The 20,208-nt window shown below is 35.6% G+C and overlaps 1 protein-coding gene across 1 annotated transcript in view; it reads left to right on the forward strand.

Annotated features, from left to right (window-relative positions):
• The first annotated feature begins 2,828 nt into the window (after positions 1-2,828).
• Positions 2,829-20,208, forward strand: part of PTPMT1 (protein tyrosine phosphatase, mitochondrial 1) — a 71,508-nt gene continuing 54,128 nt past the window's right edge. Inside the window, exon 1 of the mRNA XM_090412921.1 lies at positions 2,829-2,966. Within this exon, the coding sequence (XP_090269047.1) occupies positions 2,829-2,966 (138 nt within the window). The remainder of the gene's footprint in view (positions 2,967-20,208) is intronic.

A 20,208-nucleotide genomic window follows, 5' to 3' on the forward strand; every position in this document is an offset into this window, starting at 1 on the left:
ATGTAAACAACCTTGACATCCAATGGTGTTCTTACTTCAGCAAAGTTTTGAGGATGTCCAGGGACATTATCCAAGAGAAGCAACGCCTTGGCTGGCAAATCATTTTCTTTACAGAAACGAAGCACGGTAGAACAAAAATAATTTGTGTACCAATCTATTAAAACGTCTTGTGTAACCCAAGATTTCTTGTTCCATTTTCAATAGACTGGCAGTATGGCTTTTAGATCCTTGAAGGCTCGTGGTGTCTGTGAATGGTACACCAACATTAGTTTAATCTTCAAAGTTCCGGAGACATTTGCACCCAACAAAAGCGTAAGTCTATCTTTTGAAGCTTTAAAACCCGGAGCAGAACGTCCTTCATAGGAAATGAAGGTGCATGATGGCAATTTTTTCCAGTAGAGCCCAGTCTCATCAACATTAAAAATGAGATCAGGAGGATAACTTCCTTATTCTACACGGTCTTGAAATTCTTTAGGAAAAGCAGCCGCTGCCGCAACATCTACACTTGCTGCCTCACCACATAATTTGACACTATGGCACTTACTTCGAGACTTAAATCTCATGAACCAACCTTTGCTTCCTAAAAATGTTTCTTCGCCTCCATCTGTCTTTTCAAGATTCTCAAAAATTGTTTTTGCTTTCTCAGTTATAACAGCCTGCGTCAGAGGAATGTTTTTCGGATTCAAGTCATCCGCCCATAATGATAATAATTTTTCCATTTTTTCATGAAGTTTACCCCTGCTATAACTTACATGTTTTGCATTTAGTACTGCCGTAGATTGTTGCGCAGACTGTTTTATTCTATCTGAATTTTTTATAATTGTAGTAACAGTCGATTGAGGTAAGTTCATACTTCTACAGACATTAGCACATGTATGCCCATCTTCCATTCGTCTAATCACCTCCATCTTCTTTTCAAGTGTGATTGATTTCTGCGCCTTCTTAACACCAAGTTCTGCTAACTTTTCTGCACTTCTTTTATCAGACATGGTATGTAATTACGTACTTTATCAATTTAAATACGTATGTATGTAAAAAAAAAAAAAAATAGAACAATTAGGTAGATTCAACAGTTAAACTAGGTTTGATACATATACCGTCGTAGTAGCTCGGTAAACACTCAAACACTAGAGTGCCTACTAGCGTCGTTTCTCAGTCAGACCACACTACAGTAAGAAAGTACGCGCAGGCATCCGGCGTTATTGTGAATCGTCGTAAACCGAGGGGGATACTCCCCCCCCCCCGAGTTCCGGGCTGGTAAGACAAAAACGTTTCAAATTTCGGCTTATCTTTTTATAGATATATATAAAGCTCGTTTTTGTAAAACAGTAAACAGTAGGTGCTAGGCCTGGTACTCATTCTTTGCCAACAGGAAAATTGTTTATTTTGAAAAATTACAAAGAAAACTAAAAAATCACTTACTTCGTAGAGTCATAATGATTTTAGAATAAGACCAGCGAATTAAGTATAAACTTATTGTACAAGTATATAAAAAATAAGTAAAATGTATGCGTATACGATGATTTTAATAAAAATTTTATATAACAAATATAAGAAAGTATTATATAGAAAATATCGTAGACGTTAGTGAAAAATGTAAATTTCATTAAATAATTAAGTTTATTTGCATATTAGGTAACATGTAAAAACTTACTTAATATTACAAATTTCTAAATGCACCGCATCCGTATGTCACATGCCACTGTTAATAAAGGTGTTAGTATGCTGTACCCTCCCAAAAACAAAGCACAGTTGTATATACTGTATATGCATATAAGTATTTGGTGGTGGGGGAGGGACTCATACTCACACTTCAAAAATGTTTTCGAAGATTTAAAATTTCTCTTTTCAAAACAGATCTGGAATAGCACGACACTATTCACTATGCTTAATAACGATTAAAATTAAGCTGCAAACACTTCAAAAAAGAATAATTATCACTCATGAAGGTTTTTTTTTTTTTTTTTTTTTTTTTCCTATGGAATTTCATCAAGTTAAAGACAGTCTTCATATCGGCAGCTCTCTCTCTCTCTCTCCTCTGAATCATGATAATTAAATATGAATGATGCGAGCATTATAAATAATTCTGCGTTTTTCGTGGTCCCTACTTTGTGAATAATAAGCACCATTGCTTCACTTTCGGAAGTTGTGTATTTGGAATTATTGACAAAAGAAAAGAATCAGCACAAAAACGAACAAAAAAATAAAAATAAATAAAATGAAATCACGTACGTATGTAGATGACAAATTCAGCATGTGGTGCTTCGTAAAGATCTCTATCTGAATTCAGTAATCTCTATCTATCCATGTATCGCTGGAATCTGCTAGCATATATTACTAAAAATCAGCTTCATATTATGAGATATTTGCGAAAATAGGTTGTTATTTTATGTATGTTAAATATATAAAAATACTAATAACAAAATTCATGAGGTGATTCCGTCCTTATTTGTATCTAAGCTTTCTAAGGACATGCCTCCTTTAATGCAGAAAAAACATCAGGAAATCTGTGATTTAGCCTTCCTGGTATATTATGAGATATTTGCCAAAATATGTTATGTTATGTTTTCAAAGCAGCAATAATAACAAAATTTATGAGGTGGCTGTGTCCTCATTGTTTCCAAGCCCTCTATCGACACGCCTCCTTTAATGCGGAAACAGTAGGAAATCTGCGATTTTGTCTCTGGTATCGAATGGCTACGCAATGTTATAATTGACGTCAAAGGAGGCGTGTACATTTTGTCCTTCCCTACAGATATATGTTATTTCACATTCAGATCTAGTAGTTTTATCTTTGTATGGCAACCACTATAAGTGCGGTGCAAAAGATGTTTTCACGAGCAACGTTTTACCCAAGTCTGTTTTATAATGTTGTCATGGAAAAAGTATCGTCTCGACGTTGGTATGACCGTATTGATGATACTGTTATATTAGGAGCTCTACCATTCAGAGGTTTGACGTCAAAGGCAGGTAGATAATTTCTTAACCTTGAATTATATATATACTGTTACGCGATATTCCTTCCAATTTAAAGTTATATCCAATGAAAATATCGTTACCTAAGTAGTCTTTAAATTAATGAGTACTGGATAAACACATTATTAATCTTTAATCATATATTATGCATGGTGATATGTTTTATTTCGCTCGATTTGTTTTCACAAAAATATCATTAAAATGTTTGGTTTCACATGCTGAAGAGGAAAGAAATTTATATCACAGTGAACTGAATAGTTCGATTTTTTTTTTTTTTTTTTAAAAAAAAAAAACGTGCATTGGTTTCATTCCTCCCGAGCACCGCTGTGATATGTATATATACGTCACTGAAGTTGTCGGGAAAAAAAGTTATATAAACTGTGATTATAGAAACAAGTAGCGTGTTTCCAAAATATATTAAATATTTTAGTATACGTCAACATCTGCAAGTACACATATTAACAATTATGTTGTTTATGTCTGTAATTCGTTATAGGTAATTATTATGATACCTGAAACTGGTACAGGTCGCACACGTGGTAATTGAGTTTTTAAGGAAGAGTGGAGAGTTCGAATCATCGAAGCCGAAGCAACCTATAGTAATGGTGCATATTATTTAAACTACATTATGAAATTTGAAAAGAATAAGCATAATATCACCATTATCATATTGAATTTATGTTTAAAAGAATATTAATAAAATTTAGTTAATCATCAGTATGAGCCTTCGGATTCCATGGATATACAATAATAATATATTAATAAAAAACTTAAAAATTCATGGGACATATTGCAAATTCATAAAAACAACTCGGACGATTTCGGTAGTGCTAAAATTCACATTGATCAGCAGGATGAAGTGGTAGTAGTTTTATTGTAAGATGGAATCTCGACCACTGATTGTCTGATCAGAGCACGTTTGGACTATCGTGCTCAGATTTGGTCACCAGGATTTGGAGAAAATGAAAATGAAAAAACTTTGGACAGGATGTTGAGGCAATTGAGAAAATGATTTCAGTATTATGGAATGGTGATGTTGGCTAACAGGACGGATTGAAATCATGTAATCCTCAGGATTTTTATTAAACTCTTTTTATTTATATCATAATGTGGTCTCAATACTAAAACTACCCACAGAGTTATTGAACCACAGAAACTTACGTTTGCTGTTGGAGAGATTTTTTTCAAATGCCAGGACTAAAAGAAGGTACAAAGACCAGAGGCATACCTTGGAAGTTGCACAAGGTGGTAAATGAGAAAGTGAGAATTTTTCACAGTGAAAAATGAAGAGTTTTTCACAGAATGAAAGAAGGGGGCAGTAGAACAAGAGGCCATTAGGTATAGTTTCTGGGAAAATTCCCATGCTAGTCCTCTTAAACACAATTATTATAATAACGGCTGAACCCCCTCTCCTTCCCCCCACAAAATGCCCCCCTAAACACAATAATATATATATATATATATTTATTATTATTAATACGTAACCTGGGTTTCCAAATTTATTTTCCCACGTCAAAACACATCCCCACGCTCCCTTCCTTCCCCCTCTCTTTATAAACAGCCTTAAGCAGGATCATGAAATTGGAAGACATCCTGGAATCAAAACAAGGTATGTACAAAATTTTTCCACCTCTTTTATTCTGCTATAATTGCCTTCTATACTTGCCCATAATGCCCTAAAATATATATACCCCTTTTTTTGAGTAATAATAGCCAATGTATTTAAAATAAGGGACACTCCTAAACAAAAACAGGCTATAATAGCTGTTATTATAATAATACAAGAGGCCATGTTTTTTATTATGTAGTGAGTGGTGGAATTCATTTATTCTTGACATTCAGAAAATATTTTTGTGTTCTGAATGCTGAAAGTGTAAATGAATATAACATTTGGTTATGATAGATATGTTGCTGACAGAATGACCCTCCATTATGAGTTTGTGGATGCCTGTAGGGATTTGTTAAAGTTATTTACAAAGAAGAGTCAGTGCTCTGTGGAGTATGAGGACAGAGTAAGAGAATGTAAATTGTAAAACCTCATGGATACGAGGAAGGGGGGGAGTTATATGATTGAAAATATAAGTTAGTCAGGGTTGTTATCAGGTTGACATGGAAGAGATTTTTTACAGAATGAGAGAAGGGGGGGGGGGTAGAACAAGAGGCCATGCTGGAAACTATAAAGAGGGTGTGAGCAGAGAAGTGAGGAGCAGGTTCTTTGCATGGAGAGTGGAATGCATTCCCTGAGTGTTGTGAATGTAGACACATTGAATCATTTTAAGGCACGGTTGGATGAGCATTGTGTGTACCTTCCACGATGAGTCTGACTCCATCAAAGTTGGGTGTTAATAATAATAATAATAATTTAATAATGCATTGCAAAAAGTTCTTCCTTGATGAGTCTCTAACTCGAGGAGGATTAGAAATGACAATAAAACATAAAATTTTCCTGCTAGTATAGTACTAATCCAAAATATTCATAGTAAATTGAATCTTATAATTACATTACATTTTGTTCATTGTAATAGTTGTTCAAATGTTTTTCAATGCTGAGTTATTGTTTTTAATTGTTAAATTATTTTTCACATAATTTACAACAAATTATTAAATGATTACAACAAACTTACATAGTCCACAGCCTCATAATGGGTGGAGAGAAATGAACATGAACATAAGCACACACACACAAAAAAAGCTTATCTATCTTTTATTATTACTATAGTAGTAATAAAACAAACCTTGTAGTAATAAAAAAAAAATCAGTAAATTAATAATGATGCATAATAAGCATCAGTGTAGTGCCTCCAGGAGGTATTTGTAATGTGTGCTATCTATTTTAAAATGTACAAGAAAATTGGTTTAAATATTTTGATTATTAAAATCAAAATATTTCAAACCAATAAAAATAAATATTATGCACAGTTGTATAAATTTTTTTTTTTAATATGAGGAAGGGGAATATGTCTTATAGAGCAGCTATTGCTCTCTGCATATTTTTCTCTTATGTCTGTTAGCCTTTTAAGAGAAATGAAAACAAGTCAGCAGTGCTGTTATTACAGTACTATTAGAAAGGGGAAATGCACTCTTCATTCTACATTGCTGGCTGGGCTGTATTTTGAAGTTGTTTTTTTTTAGTTTGATATTTTATTGTACATGTATTCTTTTAAAAAATTTACCAACACACTACATTCATTTCATATAATTCACAGCTTTTTTTGCTTGGAAATATTTTGCTGATTTTTTTAGTAAAAATTAAATTTATAAATAAACTGTTTGTTGTGTGTTATAAAATAGCTTTAGCAAATAACACAACTCTCAAATTAAACTTGATAAGAAATTATATTCTTGTTTAATTCTTTATCCAAGTGTAAGCAAACAAAATTTCCACATGAAATATCTTCAAGTAGGTTAATGACTTCACACTAATTGCCTTAGCATCTCACCATGCAAAATATATTACTGTTGTATATTATATTGCCTTTTTACAATAGTGACAGTTGAGTTGGATTTTGGCTCTGTGGATTTTGCAAAGGCAATTGGCAGAATACCACATGGAACTGTTACATAAATTAGAACAAATGGGTATGACACTGATTATATGTGGGTGGCTGATGGATACTAGAAGGTAGTATATGCAGAAGCAAAATTCAGGAAATGCATAGTGAAAGAATAGTGGTGTGCTGCAAGGGTCTATGTGAGAGCCATTACTGTATAATTTGTACATAAATGATATAGGAAGTAATTTGCTAGCAAAGGTTGGTCGATTGGTAGATCCTCTGCTACTCTACCTCTGCTCAGCAAAAAGTTAAGCAAGTTTGAGTGTGGTTAGTAGTTGGAACGTGATCAATCGTTCGATGCTGTTGGCAAACATTCCCTCGATGAGTCTTTGGACTCCCTGGAGGTGTCACATAATAATAATAATTTGAGGGACAATATTCAGTTGTTTGCTGATGATGCAAAATTGGGTAGAGTAATAGTCAAACAAGGCTATGTGGAATACTTGGAATGATTCAAATAGGCTGTCAATATGGACAAAAGTTAATGGTATAAGTTTAATATGGAGAAATGTAAGTTATGCATTTTGGATAATTAGATTACAAGCTGTGTACCACATTGATGAACTGTATTCAGGAAATAATTAGGCATTTGGGGGTGGTAGTTGATAGTTGAAGTTCAGGGGGAATATTGCCAAGGTAGCTCATAGAATTACTTGACTATTGAACTACTTGAACACACAAGTAGAAACAAGGAAGTTGTTATTCCTCTTTTAGGTCTTCATCTGGATTACTGTGCTCATGACTGGTCATCTGAATTTCTTGGGAGGGGGCGGGAATGAGGAAGTAGTAAAGGAGATTCACAAGCAAGGACAAGATGATGAGTGGTCTGTGGAATGATTCTTATGAGGGTAAATTGAGGATTTGGGAGTAGCAGAAGTTGGTTAACAGGTGAAAAAAATAGGAGATACAATTGATAGATTTCATGGATTGATGTAGGGGGAAGTATTTCAGCACTTGGTGAGAGGGGACAGAACAAGAAGTAATCCATAGAAGTTGAGTACAATAATCATTAGCAGGGATGTGAGGACTAAATCTTTCCTGTTGCCTGTGATGAGTCTTCAGACGCCATGGACACACCCATACAATAGTCAAAATATATATTTATTTATTTATTTATTTATTTATTAGTATTACTTAACACCTCCAGAGAGTCCAAAGACTCGCCGAGGGAGGGCACCTACTCTACAGCTCTATTCTCACCAATCCACCACCTGCAACTATCTTCATCATCTATACCAATGCCATCTACCACCACCACCACCATATTTTCAGTATAGTGTTTTCACAGACAATCGCAACACATCCATGCCCACTGCGGGATTCAAACCTGCAGCCTTTTGGCTGGAGAGCAGATACCCTAACCACTCGGCGAACCAGGCCAGCATATATATATGTGTGTGTGTGTGTGGAGTGTTTAAGGGTCAAAGATCTTCACATAACCTTTATAGGAATACAGAGAACCAACCAGGGCTTCTGACCTAATGTCCAATCTTCACCTTCTTGTGGTGCATCTTGTTAGGTATTCTCGTTCATTCAGTATCTACCTGGATACTAATGGAAGGAGGATGGGCTGGCAATGTGGGATTTAGCTGACCAAATTGTATTCTTATTGGCTTAAACACAATATAAAATTATGGTACAACATGACAGAATTTCATGCTTGCTGGGGCATCGCGTTGTTTTCGCCAGGGAACCGGAGCAAACAGCGAGAAGTGAGCTACTAGAACAAATCCTAAAACACACCCCACCTCAACATCACCTGAGTTCAAGATCAGTACTATCAACATAAGAAGCCTGAATGGCAAAGAAATGGACTAGCTGAGGAATTGGATAAGTACCAGATCGACTTAATGGGGTGACTGAAACAAAAAACACAAACTGGTGAGATCTTTCTAAGCAATAAATACAAAATGTTATATTCAGGCAATGACAATCAAGGAAAAGAAGGTGTAGCAATAGCATTCAACACTAAATACAAGGCTAATCTTCTTGAATGCAGGCAGTTTCAAGTAGAGTGATGTGGGCAAATATCAGAATGGGGAACTGGACAATGAGACTTATTTGTGCCGATGGTTTTACTAAGGAGAAGTGGAGGAATTTTTTGAGGCTTTAGAGAAAGCAACTGACACAATGAAAAATGAAAAGTTGGTCCATGTTGGTGATCTAAATAGCAGAGTAAGAAATGATTGTCAGACATACAAAAATATTTTGGGAATATTTGCAGAAAAGAGCAAAGCTAATAATAATGGCAAATATCTGTTGGATTTCTGCTCAGGACACGGACTGGTTATTACTAACACAATGTTCCAACATAAAAATGTGCACAAATTCACATGGAGAGAAGAGGCAAGGAATTAGAAAAGTCAATGAGGCTATATTATTGTTGACAGTGATGTTTTCTTCCTGGTGCAGGACACTAGAGTGTACAGAACATTGAAATTGGAAGTGATCACCATTTAGTCTTGAGCAGGATAAAATTGAATTTCCTATTGAAAAGAAGAACATGTAAGAAATTTTTAAAGCAAATAAAAGTTGAACAGCTCTCATATGTAAACTGTGGACTAAAATACACAAACATTATTGAAGAAAGAAATGAAAGAGTTTGAGAAGAGGAACCAAACCTTTGAGATTCAGTGGCAAGCCCTGAAGAAAACATTGATTCATTCAGCCAGAGAGAAATGTGGTGAGGTTGTGTGCAAGGATAGAAATATCAGGACTCCATGGTGGACAGAGGAAGTTAGAGGTAGTGATGGAAAAGAAGAAAGCATACCAAAAGTTCCTGGCAAACAAGTCAGCTTGTGCTCTTAGAGATACAGAGACAAATGTAAGAATGTTAAATACTGTGTAAAACTAGCTAAACAAAAGTAATGGGAAGACTTTGGTAAGAACATAGAAAATAAATATCAAGAAAGTGGCAAGATATTCTGGAGGTGTTGAAGCTCAGAAATGGAGGAAAGAGTGCTGTAAAAGGAATTAGAGATGATAAAAGTGACATGAAAACTGGGGAAAAAGATATCCTTGAATTATGGAGTAATTCAAGGATATCTTTTTCCATGATCACCCAACACTGACCAGGCATGCAATCAGGAATACATACTTGAAGTAGGAAAAGCCATCAAAATCCTGAAATATGGAAAGGCAGCTGGAGTAGATGATATTCGACCAGAAATGCTCAAGTATGGAGGTATAAACGTCTTTCAGTGCCTGTATTGCATAGCTCAGAAGGCCTGGACAGAGGGATGAATTCCAGATGTTTGGAATTCGTTCTCTCATAGTATCCATATATAAAAAAAAAAAAGGAAAATAAAACTGAATGTAAGAATTAAAGAGGTATTTCCCTACTGAGTGTTCCTGGTAAGATATATGCAAGTATACTTGAGAAATGGTTGAGAGGAATTGTCGAAGAAAAGATAGGTGAAGAACAAGCTGGATTCGGGCCAAATAGAGGCTCAGATTTTCACTTTACGACAAATAGTTGAGAAATCATGGGAATATAACAAAGATCTGTATTTAAGTTTTGTAGAGCTGGAAAAGGCATATGACCAATTTGCGAAGAGAGAAGCTATTCAAAACGCTACAGTTGTATGGAGTCAATGGGGCATTGTATCAAGCTTAGTCTTTATTTGAGTTGTAAGTCAGCAGTTAGAATTAAAGTACAGGAAGATGGTTTAATGTTAAATCTGGTGTGAGACAAGGATGTACATTATCCTCTCTGTTATTCATTATCTATATGAATCACATTATGAAGGAAAGTGGTATTCAACCTGATATCAAAATTGGAGATGTTAATCTCAGCTCTTTGCTTTATGCTGATGATGTTATACTTCTAAATAAATCTGCTACAAGTCTGCAAAATTCCCTGACTAAATTGAATAACTGTCGTTTATTCATAGTAAAATAATGTGATAATATGCTATTATGACATGTATAATGCTATGTATTATGGGAAGGGTCACTACCCAGACTGGTTTCCCTATAATAAGTGCGGGATTATCTCTCCAAAAACTCGTGAGATCACCCAACAACGAGTGACCCAAAGGATCAAAAACTCGGCGTTGTTCCCCTCAGTAACAGGCTCACCCTGTCACTGAGAAGAACTCTCAGTGTTTGGCTTTACCCAGTGGCAGGCTCACCACACCACCGTAGCAGAACCGCTCGTATTTCATCTGAGGAGTAATAGCAACAGCCATGCCTCAGTTAACTTCATGGGCTACAGCATTGCCATCCATTATCCCTCTACCTGGGTAACAGCAACAGCCGATCCTCAGTTAGAACTTCATTGGCTACAGAATTGCTATCCATCACCCAGGCTTCCAACTGGTCTTTTCAGTGGGAGCCAGACCCAGAGGTGATACCAAAGTTGAAGCAATGCAGAAGTCATATTTACCTATACAAGTTGCCAAAAGCTGTCACACCTTATTATTAAATTACTCTGGATTAGAGAAAGTTGTTGGAAGTTTTTTCCACTTGGTTAGACTATAAATTATATATTTAGTTTAATCCTTTATCCAAATGTAAGCAACCAAAGTTTGCGCCTGAAGTATCTTTGCCGCGAGTTGCCCCAGTCCTGAAGATACTTCACGCACAAACTTTGTTTGCTTATATTTTGATAAAGGAGAAACTAAATATATAATTTATAGTCTAACCAAGTGGGAAAAAACTTCCAACAACTTTCTGTAATCCAGAGTAATTTAATAATAAGGTGCGACACCTTTTGGCAACTCGTATAGGTAAATATGACTTCTGCATTGCTTCAACCTTGGTATCACCTCTGGCTCCCACAGAAGAGACCTCAATAAAGGTCAAAATCAGTCTGGGTAGTGACCCTTCCCATAATGCATAGCATTATACATGTTCCACAAGGAGATGTGCTTTGCATTATGGGATACTAAGGCAAGTGATGTGAAGCTTTGTCCACCTTTGTCCCCAGTTCTGAAGGTACTTCAGGAGTACCTTCAGAACTGGGGGTTTTAATACAAAGTTTACACCTTGCTTGCTTACACTTGGATAAAGGATTAAACTAAATATATAATTTATAGTCTAACCAAGTGGGGAAATAAACTTCCAACTACACAGACTGGTTTTGACCTATATTGAGATATGTTAAAGTGCCTCCTCAAAAACTCTGAGCCATCTTCAAGATCACTCTAAACCTCACTGCATGAACCTAAAGGATCACTATTAAACCCATTACTGACCTGAATCACTCCAGGATAGGAAACTCAGCAATGGCTCCACTTAGTAACGGACAAGAACCTGCCACCAAGCAGTGCCTCTCTACTCCCCAGTAACAAAGAAAACTCAAAGGCAAACATTATTAAAGTGTCATTAGTAAAATCAGATCCAGAAGGGATACCAGGGTTGAAGTAAGACAGAAATCCTGTATTTCCCATATGCAAGTAGTGAAAAGGTGTATCGCATTATTATTAAATTACTCTGAGTCAGAGATAGACGATGAAAGGTGGTTCACTTAGTTAAACTATAAATTATATATATTAACTATAATTATATAGGGTAATTAGGTTATATAATAATATATTAAACTATTCTCTGTGGTTGTCAGCATGGGTTTGTTAAAGGAAGATCATGTTTTACCAACCTACTTATACACTATAACAGCATGACAAATGTCTTGGGCAAGGGAGATGTATATACAGTAATTATATTTTGCAAACACTTTTGATAGACCACCACACAACAAGCTGTTAAATAAACTGAAATGAATACCAGACTAGTGAGTTGTATCTGTGACTGGCTGTCAAATAGGTATCAGAAAGTTGTATCTGGAGGTGTAGTATCCCAAATTGAAGAAAGACACTAGTGGTATGTGTGTATTGGAGTCATTATTGTTCAGTTTGTATATTAATGGCATTGGAATGATTTAACTGGTGATAAGCAACTGTTTGTAGATGATGTAAAATTGGGGAGAGCAATGCAGGTGTTATGGCCTTACAAGATGATTTGAATGGATTATATGTGTGTGTGGGCAACTGTATGGAACTGTCAGCTCAATGTTGCAAAGTGCAAGGTTTTGATTTTGATATTGGATAGCAACAATGGGATGCAAAGTATATATTTATTATTATTATTATCGCCCAAGACCCCATGGAGTCAAGGACTTATCTAGGAGGTCCTATTAACATACACGCAGCTCATGATACCATGCTTTAAACACACTTAAATTCTCTTCAGACACCATGCCTTCAGGCAAGGCATTCCAATCATTCATAACTCTGCATGCAAAAAACCTGCTTCTCACTCACCTGCTCACACCCTCTTTATACAGTTTCCAGGGATGATCTCTGGTTCTCCCCTGATCTCCCAGTGTTTTCTGTAGAACCTCTCCAACATTGATCCTATAACAATCCCTTACTAACTTGTAGGTTTCTATCATATCTCCCCTCTTCTTCCTATCCACTAGACTCTGTAAATTGCATCTTCTCAGTCTTTCCTCATATTCCAGAGGTCAGAAACTACCTTAGTCAGTTGCCTCTGGACCCTTTCCAACATCTCTTTGTCCTTCTGAAAACCAGGTGACCAAATCTGGGCACAGTAGGCTACACATGGCCTAATTTTGTAACATTAATTAATGCCTATACTGTACTATTTAGATATTTTGTAGAAATATTTGATTGGGCTGCTGCTTGATGATACTGAAATTGGAACAGATGAGTTGCAGTATAAGGCCAGTTATTGATTGATATGGTATGTAGGATAGCATCATCAAGGAAGATAAGTGTAGTTGTGCAGGTCTTGGTAGGGACCAAGCTTTATATCTATCAATGGTGTTATAAATGTGCTATGGGGCAATATACAGTTTTTTATGTCAATCCCATAACGAAAGGTCGTAAACTTATAATACATTAACATTAGTAAGATTAAGGATTAGGTAATCCAAAATCCCTACTCTAGAGCCTAAATATGAAACTTTTACAAGCCTCCAATGAAGTGGAGTGTGGTCCACACTGTGTACTGGAATTCATCCACCACCTAATGTCATTCACAAGCATCCATGCCCATAGCGAGATTTGAAACTATGACTGGTTGGTCGAAGAGTAGATACATTATCTACTCTGCCAACTGAAGCTGGAGAGATTTATCAAAAGCACTTCTGTATAGTTCTGCTTTAGGAGGATTTAGTAGACTGGGAAGGTAACAATGATGACTAAGTGTAAGGTTTAAAATTTTGAGATTCAGGGATGGAAAGCCTCATATTTTGTTGGTAGTTCTATGCTGGAAGAAGCAAAGGATTTTGAGGTGATAGTTGACAGAGAGCTGAAGTTCAGAGGACATGTAAAGGTGGTGAGGATTACATAGCAGATTTTTACAATGGTGAAAATTAACAATTACTAGCAGAGATGTGCACACAGTATTTAAGATCATATACTGCTGGTGCAGATGTGGTCTCCTATATTTTGAGGAAATAGAGTACAGAAGCAGATAACAAAGATATCAGAGCTTTTGCATGTTGTCCATAGGGACAGAATGAGGGAGTGTCATTCTGAAGAGTTTACTTAGATACGAGGTTATTATGTAGGTCTCTATGAAGTCGCTCACTGCAGGAGATCCATTATTCACATGCTAGCCACTGTTCATACAATACCTATCACACCTCTCTTAAACTCGTTAACCACTCTAAAAGCAAAAAATCTAGTCCTAACACCTTTCCTAACCATATTCTTACACAATTTTCATGGGTGACCCACTGTTCTCCCTTTTCCTACCATGTATTGTGTCAATCCTATAAAATCCCTTTAATAACTTATATGCTTCTATCATGTTTCCTCTTTCCACATGTCAGCTAATTTTTGAAGCCTACAGACTTTTCAATCTATTCTTATAGGAAGCATTCCATAAACTTGCCACAATCTTTGTCGTGCCTCTGAATCCTCTCCACCACTTCTTCATCCCCATGATCTGGATGACCAGATCTATGCACAGTAGTTTAGATGTGGCCATATTAAAGCCTTGTAAAGGGGAACAATAACTTCCCTATCCCTGCTTGTTAGTGTGTTCTTCAACAGCCACATAATCTGATGTGCTTTTTTGATTACCTTTGCAGTATGTTGTCTAAACTGAACTTCCTGTCCACAATCACTCCAAGTTCCTGGCCTCATCAATTTCCTGTAGGTCACTTCCATCAATATAGTACACAGCTTGTGATCTCGTCTTCCCAAAGTGCATCACCTTACACTTGGACACATTAAACTGGCAACCATTTACCTTTGTCCACATTGCTAGTCTGTTTTAAGTCTTCCTGCAGGATCTCTACATGACCTTCATTTACTGTTGCGCATCTGAATTTTGCATCATCAGCAAACAACTTAATATTTATCATCAAATCATTTCCTATACCATTGATATACAAATTAAACAATAGAGGATCAAGTACTGAGCTCTGTGTTAGACCACAAGTCGTCTGCCTTCTGGACTCGACTCCTCCATAAACCACTCTGTAATATCTTTCTATCAACCACCCTTATTTCAAATCACCAAATGCATATTCATTCCCATTTGCTCCAATTTAAGGCACAGAGCTCTGTGTGGAATCTCAATTGTCTTTTGCAAACTCTAGCAGTATCACTGAGTAGCCATTTCCTTTATCCAGCAACTCCATTGTCACTTTATTATAAAAAGTGTGCACTTACTAAGGCAAGACCTATTCTTCATAAAACCATGGTGCCACTATCATATTCATATTCACCTTGTCCCGAATTCTATCTTTAACCAATTTTTCCAGTATCTTAAATACCACTCCTGAGATGCTGATTGGCCTATAATTTGCTACTTTTGTCCTGGAGCCTCCTTTATACAGTGGGACTATTTTGTCCTCTTTCCACTCCATTGTCAATTTCCTAATAATGATAGACATTTAAATTGTTGAGAGATACTCATAAAATAGATACTGGAGAGATTTTCTGAAGCAGTATGTTATGGAAGAGATTAGATTACTAGGCACTGGTTATTCCTAAAAGTTGTGCACAAGAGTGAGAAATAGATTTTTGCATGGAGTGTTAAGTGTGGAATGTCTGAAAGGGTGGTGGTGTAGTACAAGCAGTGAGTGATTTAAAGTATGTCATGATGGATGTAGTAGTCGCCTATGACAATTTTCTGCAGATAATCTCTAGACAGTGTGGAGGTCCAGCAGTATTATTATTATTATCCTAAAACCACATGGAGTCACAGACTCATTTAGGATATTCCTTTTGTCATGCACACAGCTCATCATACTGTGCCTTAAACACATTCAACTTCTCTATGGACATCACGCTCTCAGGCAATGCATTCCAATCATTCACAACTCTCCATGCATAAAACCTGCTTCTCACTCCATTGCTCACACCCTCCTTATAAAGCTTCCAAGGAATGACCTCTTGTTCTCCCTCAATCTCCCACCATTTTATGAAAAATCTCTTCAACATTTATCCATTAACAACCCCCCTTATTAATGTGTACATCTCTATTATATCACCTTGTCTTCCTCCTATCTAATAGACTGCAAATTTGAGACTTTGTCTCAAACTTTATATTCAACATTCCAGAGATAAGAAATTGTTTTGATCAATCACCTCAGCACTCTCCCCAACATCTCTTCATCCGTTTTGAAAACCAGGTAACCAAATCTGTGCATAGTAGTCTCCATATGTAGCTTAATCAGAGCCTTATACAATGGAACCAAAATCTCCTTACTTCCACAAATCGGTGTCCTCTGCATCATTGACAGAATTCATTGTGTTGTCCTCACGATTTTGGCAATATGTCCTCTGAATTTCAGATCCTTATCCACCATCACTCCAAGATCTCTTATTTCCTCCATCTCCAACAATATACCCCCACCAAGAGTAAATTCTACATCACATCTTTGTTTTCCAATTTTTAAAACCTTACATTCCTCAACATTGAACTGGCATCCCCACTCCCATGCCTATTCCCTCAGTCTATTCAAGTCTTCTTGTAAGGCCACAACATCTCTTCTACTCCTCATAGTTTAACCCAACTTTGCATCATCTGCAAACAGCTGTATATCTCCATTCAAATCTTCTCCAATATCATAACATACTTACAGGTTAAACAGCAATGCCATTAAAGTAGATCCTTGATGCACACCACTAGTAACTTTCCTCTTCTGGGATATTGCTCTCCTCCATAAAAAAAACTTGTTGATACCTATCAGACAGCCAATCTCCAATCCAATGCACAAGTCTAATATCCAATCCCATCCACTCTACTTTGACTATAAACTTATCACATGGTAATTTGTCAAAAAGTCTTTGAAAAATCGAAGTATCCCACTGCATAAGGCTCGCTTGTCTAATGCATTTGTTACTTTAGTACATAAGCATATAAGTACACACACACACAGTAAAGTTTAATAAATTATAGTTACATAGATTTCACTTTCAGTATCTTAAATTATCTTCACTGCTAGAAAATGAATGAGAAATTCAAAAGTAATGCAAGTGCACATGGGAGATTGTATTTTTGCATGCAGTCATGAGTGCCAGTTATAAAAGTAACTAAGAAGCACAATATTAATAAAATTTTCCCAAATTTTTGGCATAAAAAGTCCATCATTGAAGTTTGTTGTTGCTTTTGTGTATTAATTTAGCTTCATTCCAGAGGATCTCTGTCTTCTATTAATTCCAAGTTCCACAGGATCCTATGGAATGAAGCTAAATTACTATGCAGAAACTGCTGAGGTCCTTCATCTCATCCTCAGTGATAGACTTTCTATACCCAAAATTTGGGAAATTGGTATTAATAATTGTTTATTTTTTTAAAAAAATATACTAACACACACACACACACACACACACACACACACACACACACACCTATGCCAGATTCTAATAGTATAATTAACCTGGATGATAATGCAAAAAAAATAATCTCACGTGCTGGCATTGTTTTTGAATTTCTCATTATTCACTTTCCAATGCTGATGATGGTTTAAGATAGTTAAAAACTGAAATATCTATAATTATTTATAATTTATTAAACATTTTTTATTGTGCATGTCGTATATAAATGTTAAAGATACCAAGCAATTTTATAAGCTAGGTTTTAATCCTTTTTCCCAAGTAAGCAAACAAACAAGTAAGTCAAGTTTATGTCTCAACATAATTCAAGTCTGAGGCAACTCTTGGTAAAGGTGGAGTAAGCTCCGATCACTTTCCTTGGGTATTTTCCCCTAATGCAAAGCACATCCCCTTGCGGAAATGTATGATGCTGTGCATTAAAGGCAAGGGCCACTACCCAGACCAGTTTCAACCTTTATTGAGGTCTCGTCAATGGGAGCCAGACCCAAAAATGCCAAGGTTGAAGTAATGCAGAGCTTATAAATTTTACCTAAACAAGGTGTGTGTGTGTGAGAAAGTCTCGCACTGCTCTGGAAAATTTAGAATCTCTATGTACAGAAAACCAACGCATACTAATATATATCTTCACAATCTTTCTCATCATTTTCCACCACAAAAACTTGGAACTATTTCCACCTTGGGACACAGAGCACGCTCTCTTTTAAATGATCCAGATGAACTTCAAAAAGAAATTAATCACCTCTCACATGTCTTTGAACAAAATGGATATTATAAAAAAACCATTAAGAAATTTCTTATAGATCCTCCTAGGCACCGCAATACAGAAACTACCAATTTTAAAGGTACCATCTCAATCCCATACAGCAGTTCGATCTCCCAAAAATTGGCTAAAGTCCTTAAGAAGTACAACATGTTATTCACTACACTTCCAAAAATTCGATCTGTTATAAGCCATCCTAAGCATCACAATCTGAAATATCCTGGCATATATAAACTATGGTGTGACTGTAACGTTCCTTATTATGATCAAACTAATAAGTCTATTGAACTTTGTATTCAGTCATATTCTCTTCTCTAACAATCCTCATGATGATTTTCAAGGTCACTCAATTACCTGGGATAGATCTGAAAACATTTTCCACTGCCATGATGAATTTGAAAGAAAGATAGTGGAATCCAGGGAGATTGTCCTTAATCCTGAACATTTAAACAACAATTTAAGCAATAACATCCCTGATAGCCATACTGCTCTTATTCAGTACTGGCGTTCTCGAGAGTCTACTACCACGCATACAACAAACAATGGCACGTAAAATAGAACAACTTGAATGTTAATACAACGTTTTTTATTTCAATTATGTACTGCAATTTATCTGTGCTTCTCAGTTTTTTTAGAATCTTCAGTTTTTATTATTGTTTCCTCTTCCTAAAAAGATACCTGATGAAGGCTGTAAAAAGCCAAAACTAGTTGTGTTTTTTATCATTAAAGCTTTAATTCTCGGTTTTTTAGTCATTAAATATCTTTCTAAATATATATATATATGGATGGATGCCATACATTTCTCTTCATCATAGAAAGAAGGGAATATGTTTGTGACATAAATTAGTAAGAGTTTGTTACTATATTACAGGTAAATATAGTAGAGATTTTTCATAGAACAGAGAGTAACAGGGGTAGAACAAAAGACCATCCCAAAACTGTAGGTTGGGTGCTAATAATAATGTTTATATATTAAGCTGGCCTTGTGTATAAGTCTGTTACAATAAAGGAAAGCTGATCAAAGCAAAAAGTATTGGTCTTCTTCCTTCCTGTAGATGAGTATCATATTCTAGATAGTATATTCTAGATAGCATATCCTAGACAGAATGGTATTTGCATAATATAGAATATAACGGGCTTTACTAAAATCATTGTTGTATTTTATTTTAAATTATAGAGTACCTGTAGCATTCTACAAAAAAGGACATGTTTAGCACACATCGTACTTTTTTTTACAGACAAGTTTTCTTTTAATTTTTAAGGAATAGTGCAGTAAGTTAATCAGGATTTAGCAAAATTTTAAAGTTGATATCTGCTTATTAAGCTGACTTTCTAAATGTTTAGTTTGAAACAATCAGTGTAAATTAATGGAATAAATTTATAATTTTAATGATAAGTTAGCATAAATAAATAAATCAAGTGAATGTTGATCATTCACTGCATCTAAACAATAAAATAGCCTTTTCAGAATTTTGACTCAAATTCAGATTATCTTGATTTGGAAGGTGGATGTTATTCATTCATTTAACTCTTACCTGATTTATCCTTATGATCCTGGATATATATGCATTATTTTACTGCTGCTTTCAAACACTCTTTGATGTCTATTGTAAATAAGCCTTGAACTAAATCATAAAGTACAAGCCTTAAAGTACAAGCCATTAGGAAAAAGAAAACCAGGACGTCCTCTTAAACGATTCAGCGATGACTTCTAAGGCCGGAACAGGCCATGCTAGGCCTAAATCTTTGATACATATGATGATGATGATGATGATGATGACTAAATCATAACCTTCACTTAAATCTCCTTTTAGATAAATTCATAATATTATAACTAATCAACCAATTTTTGCAGCTATCATTATACAGTCATTTAATTCACTTGGTTTTCTTGAACACACTTTTCTTGTCATAGATGAAAAACCTTTGTTAGTAAATAATCCAACAGGAGTCATAATCCGGTATTAGCCTGACAGGAAACTCATAACTGGTATCATAATTTCTTCTCTTACAAGTTGAAGCTTCTTTTAATTAAGATTCAGTATCTCCCCTGGTCTAGCTTTTACTGATGAGACCTCATAATGATCCTTCTTTCCAT

The sequence above is a fragment of the Typopeltis vanoorti genome, chromosome 23, assembly GCF_054136105.1.
Source record: "Typopeltis vanoorti isolate ZY-2024b chromosome 23, IOZ_Tvanoo_1.0, whole genome shotgun sequence".
Lineage (NCBI taxonomy): Eukaryota > Metazoa > Arthropoda > Arachnida > Uropygi > Thelyphonidae > Typopeltis > Typopeltis vanoorti.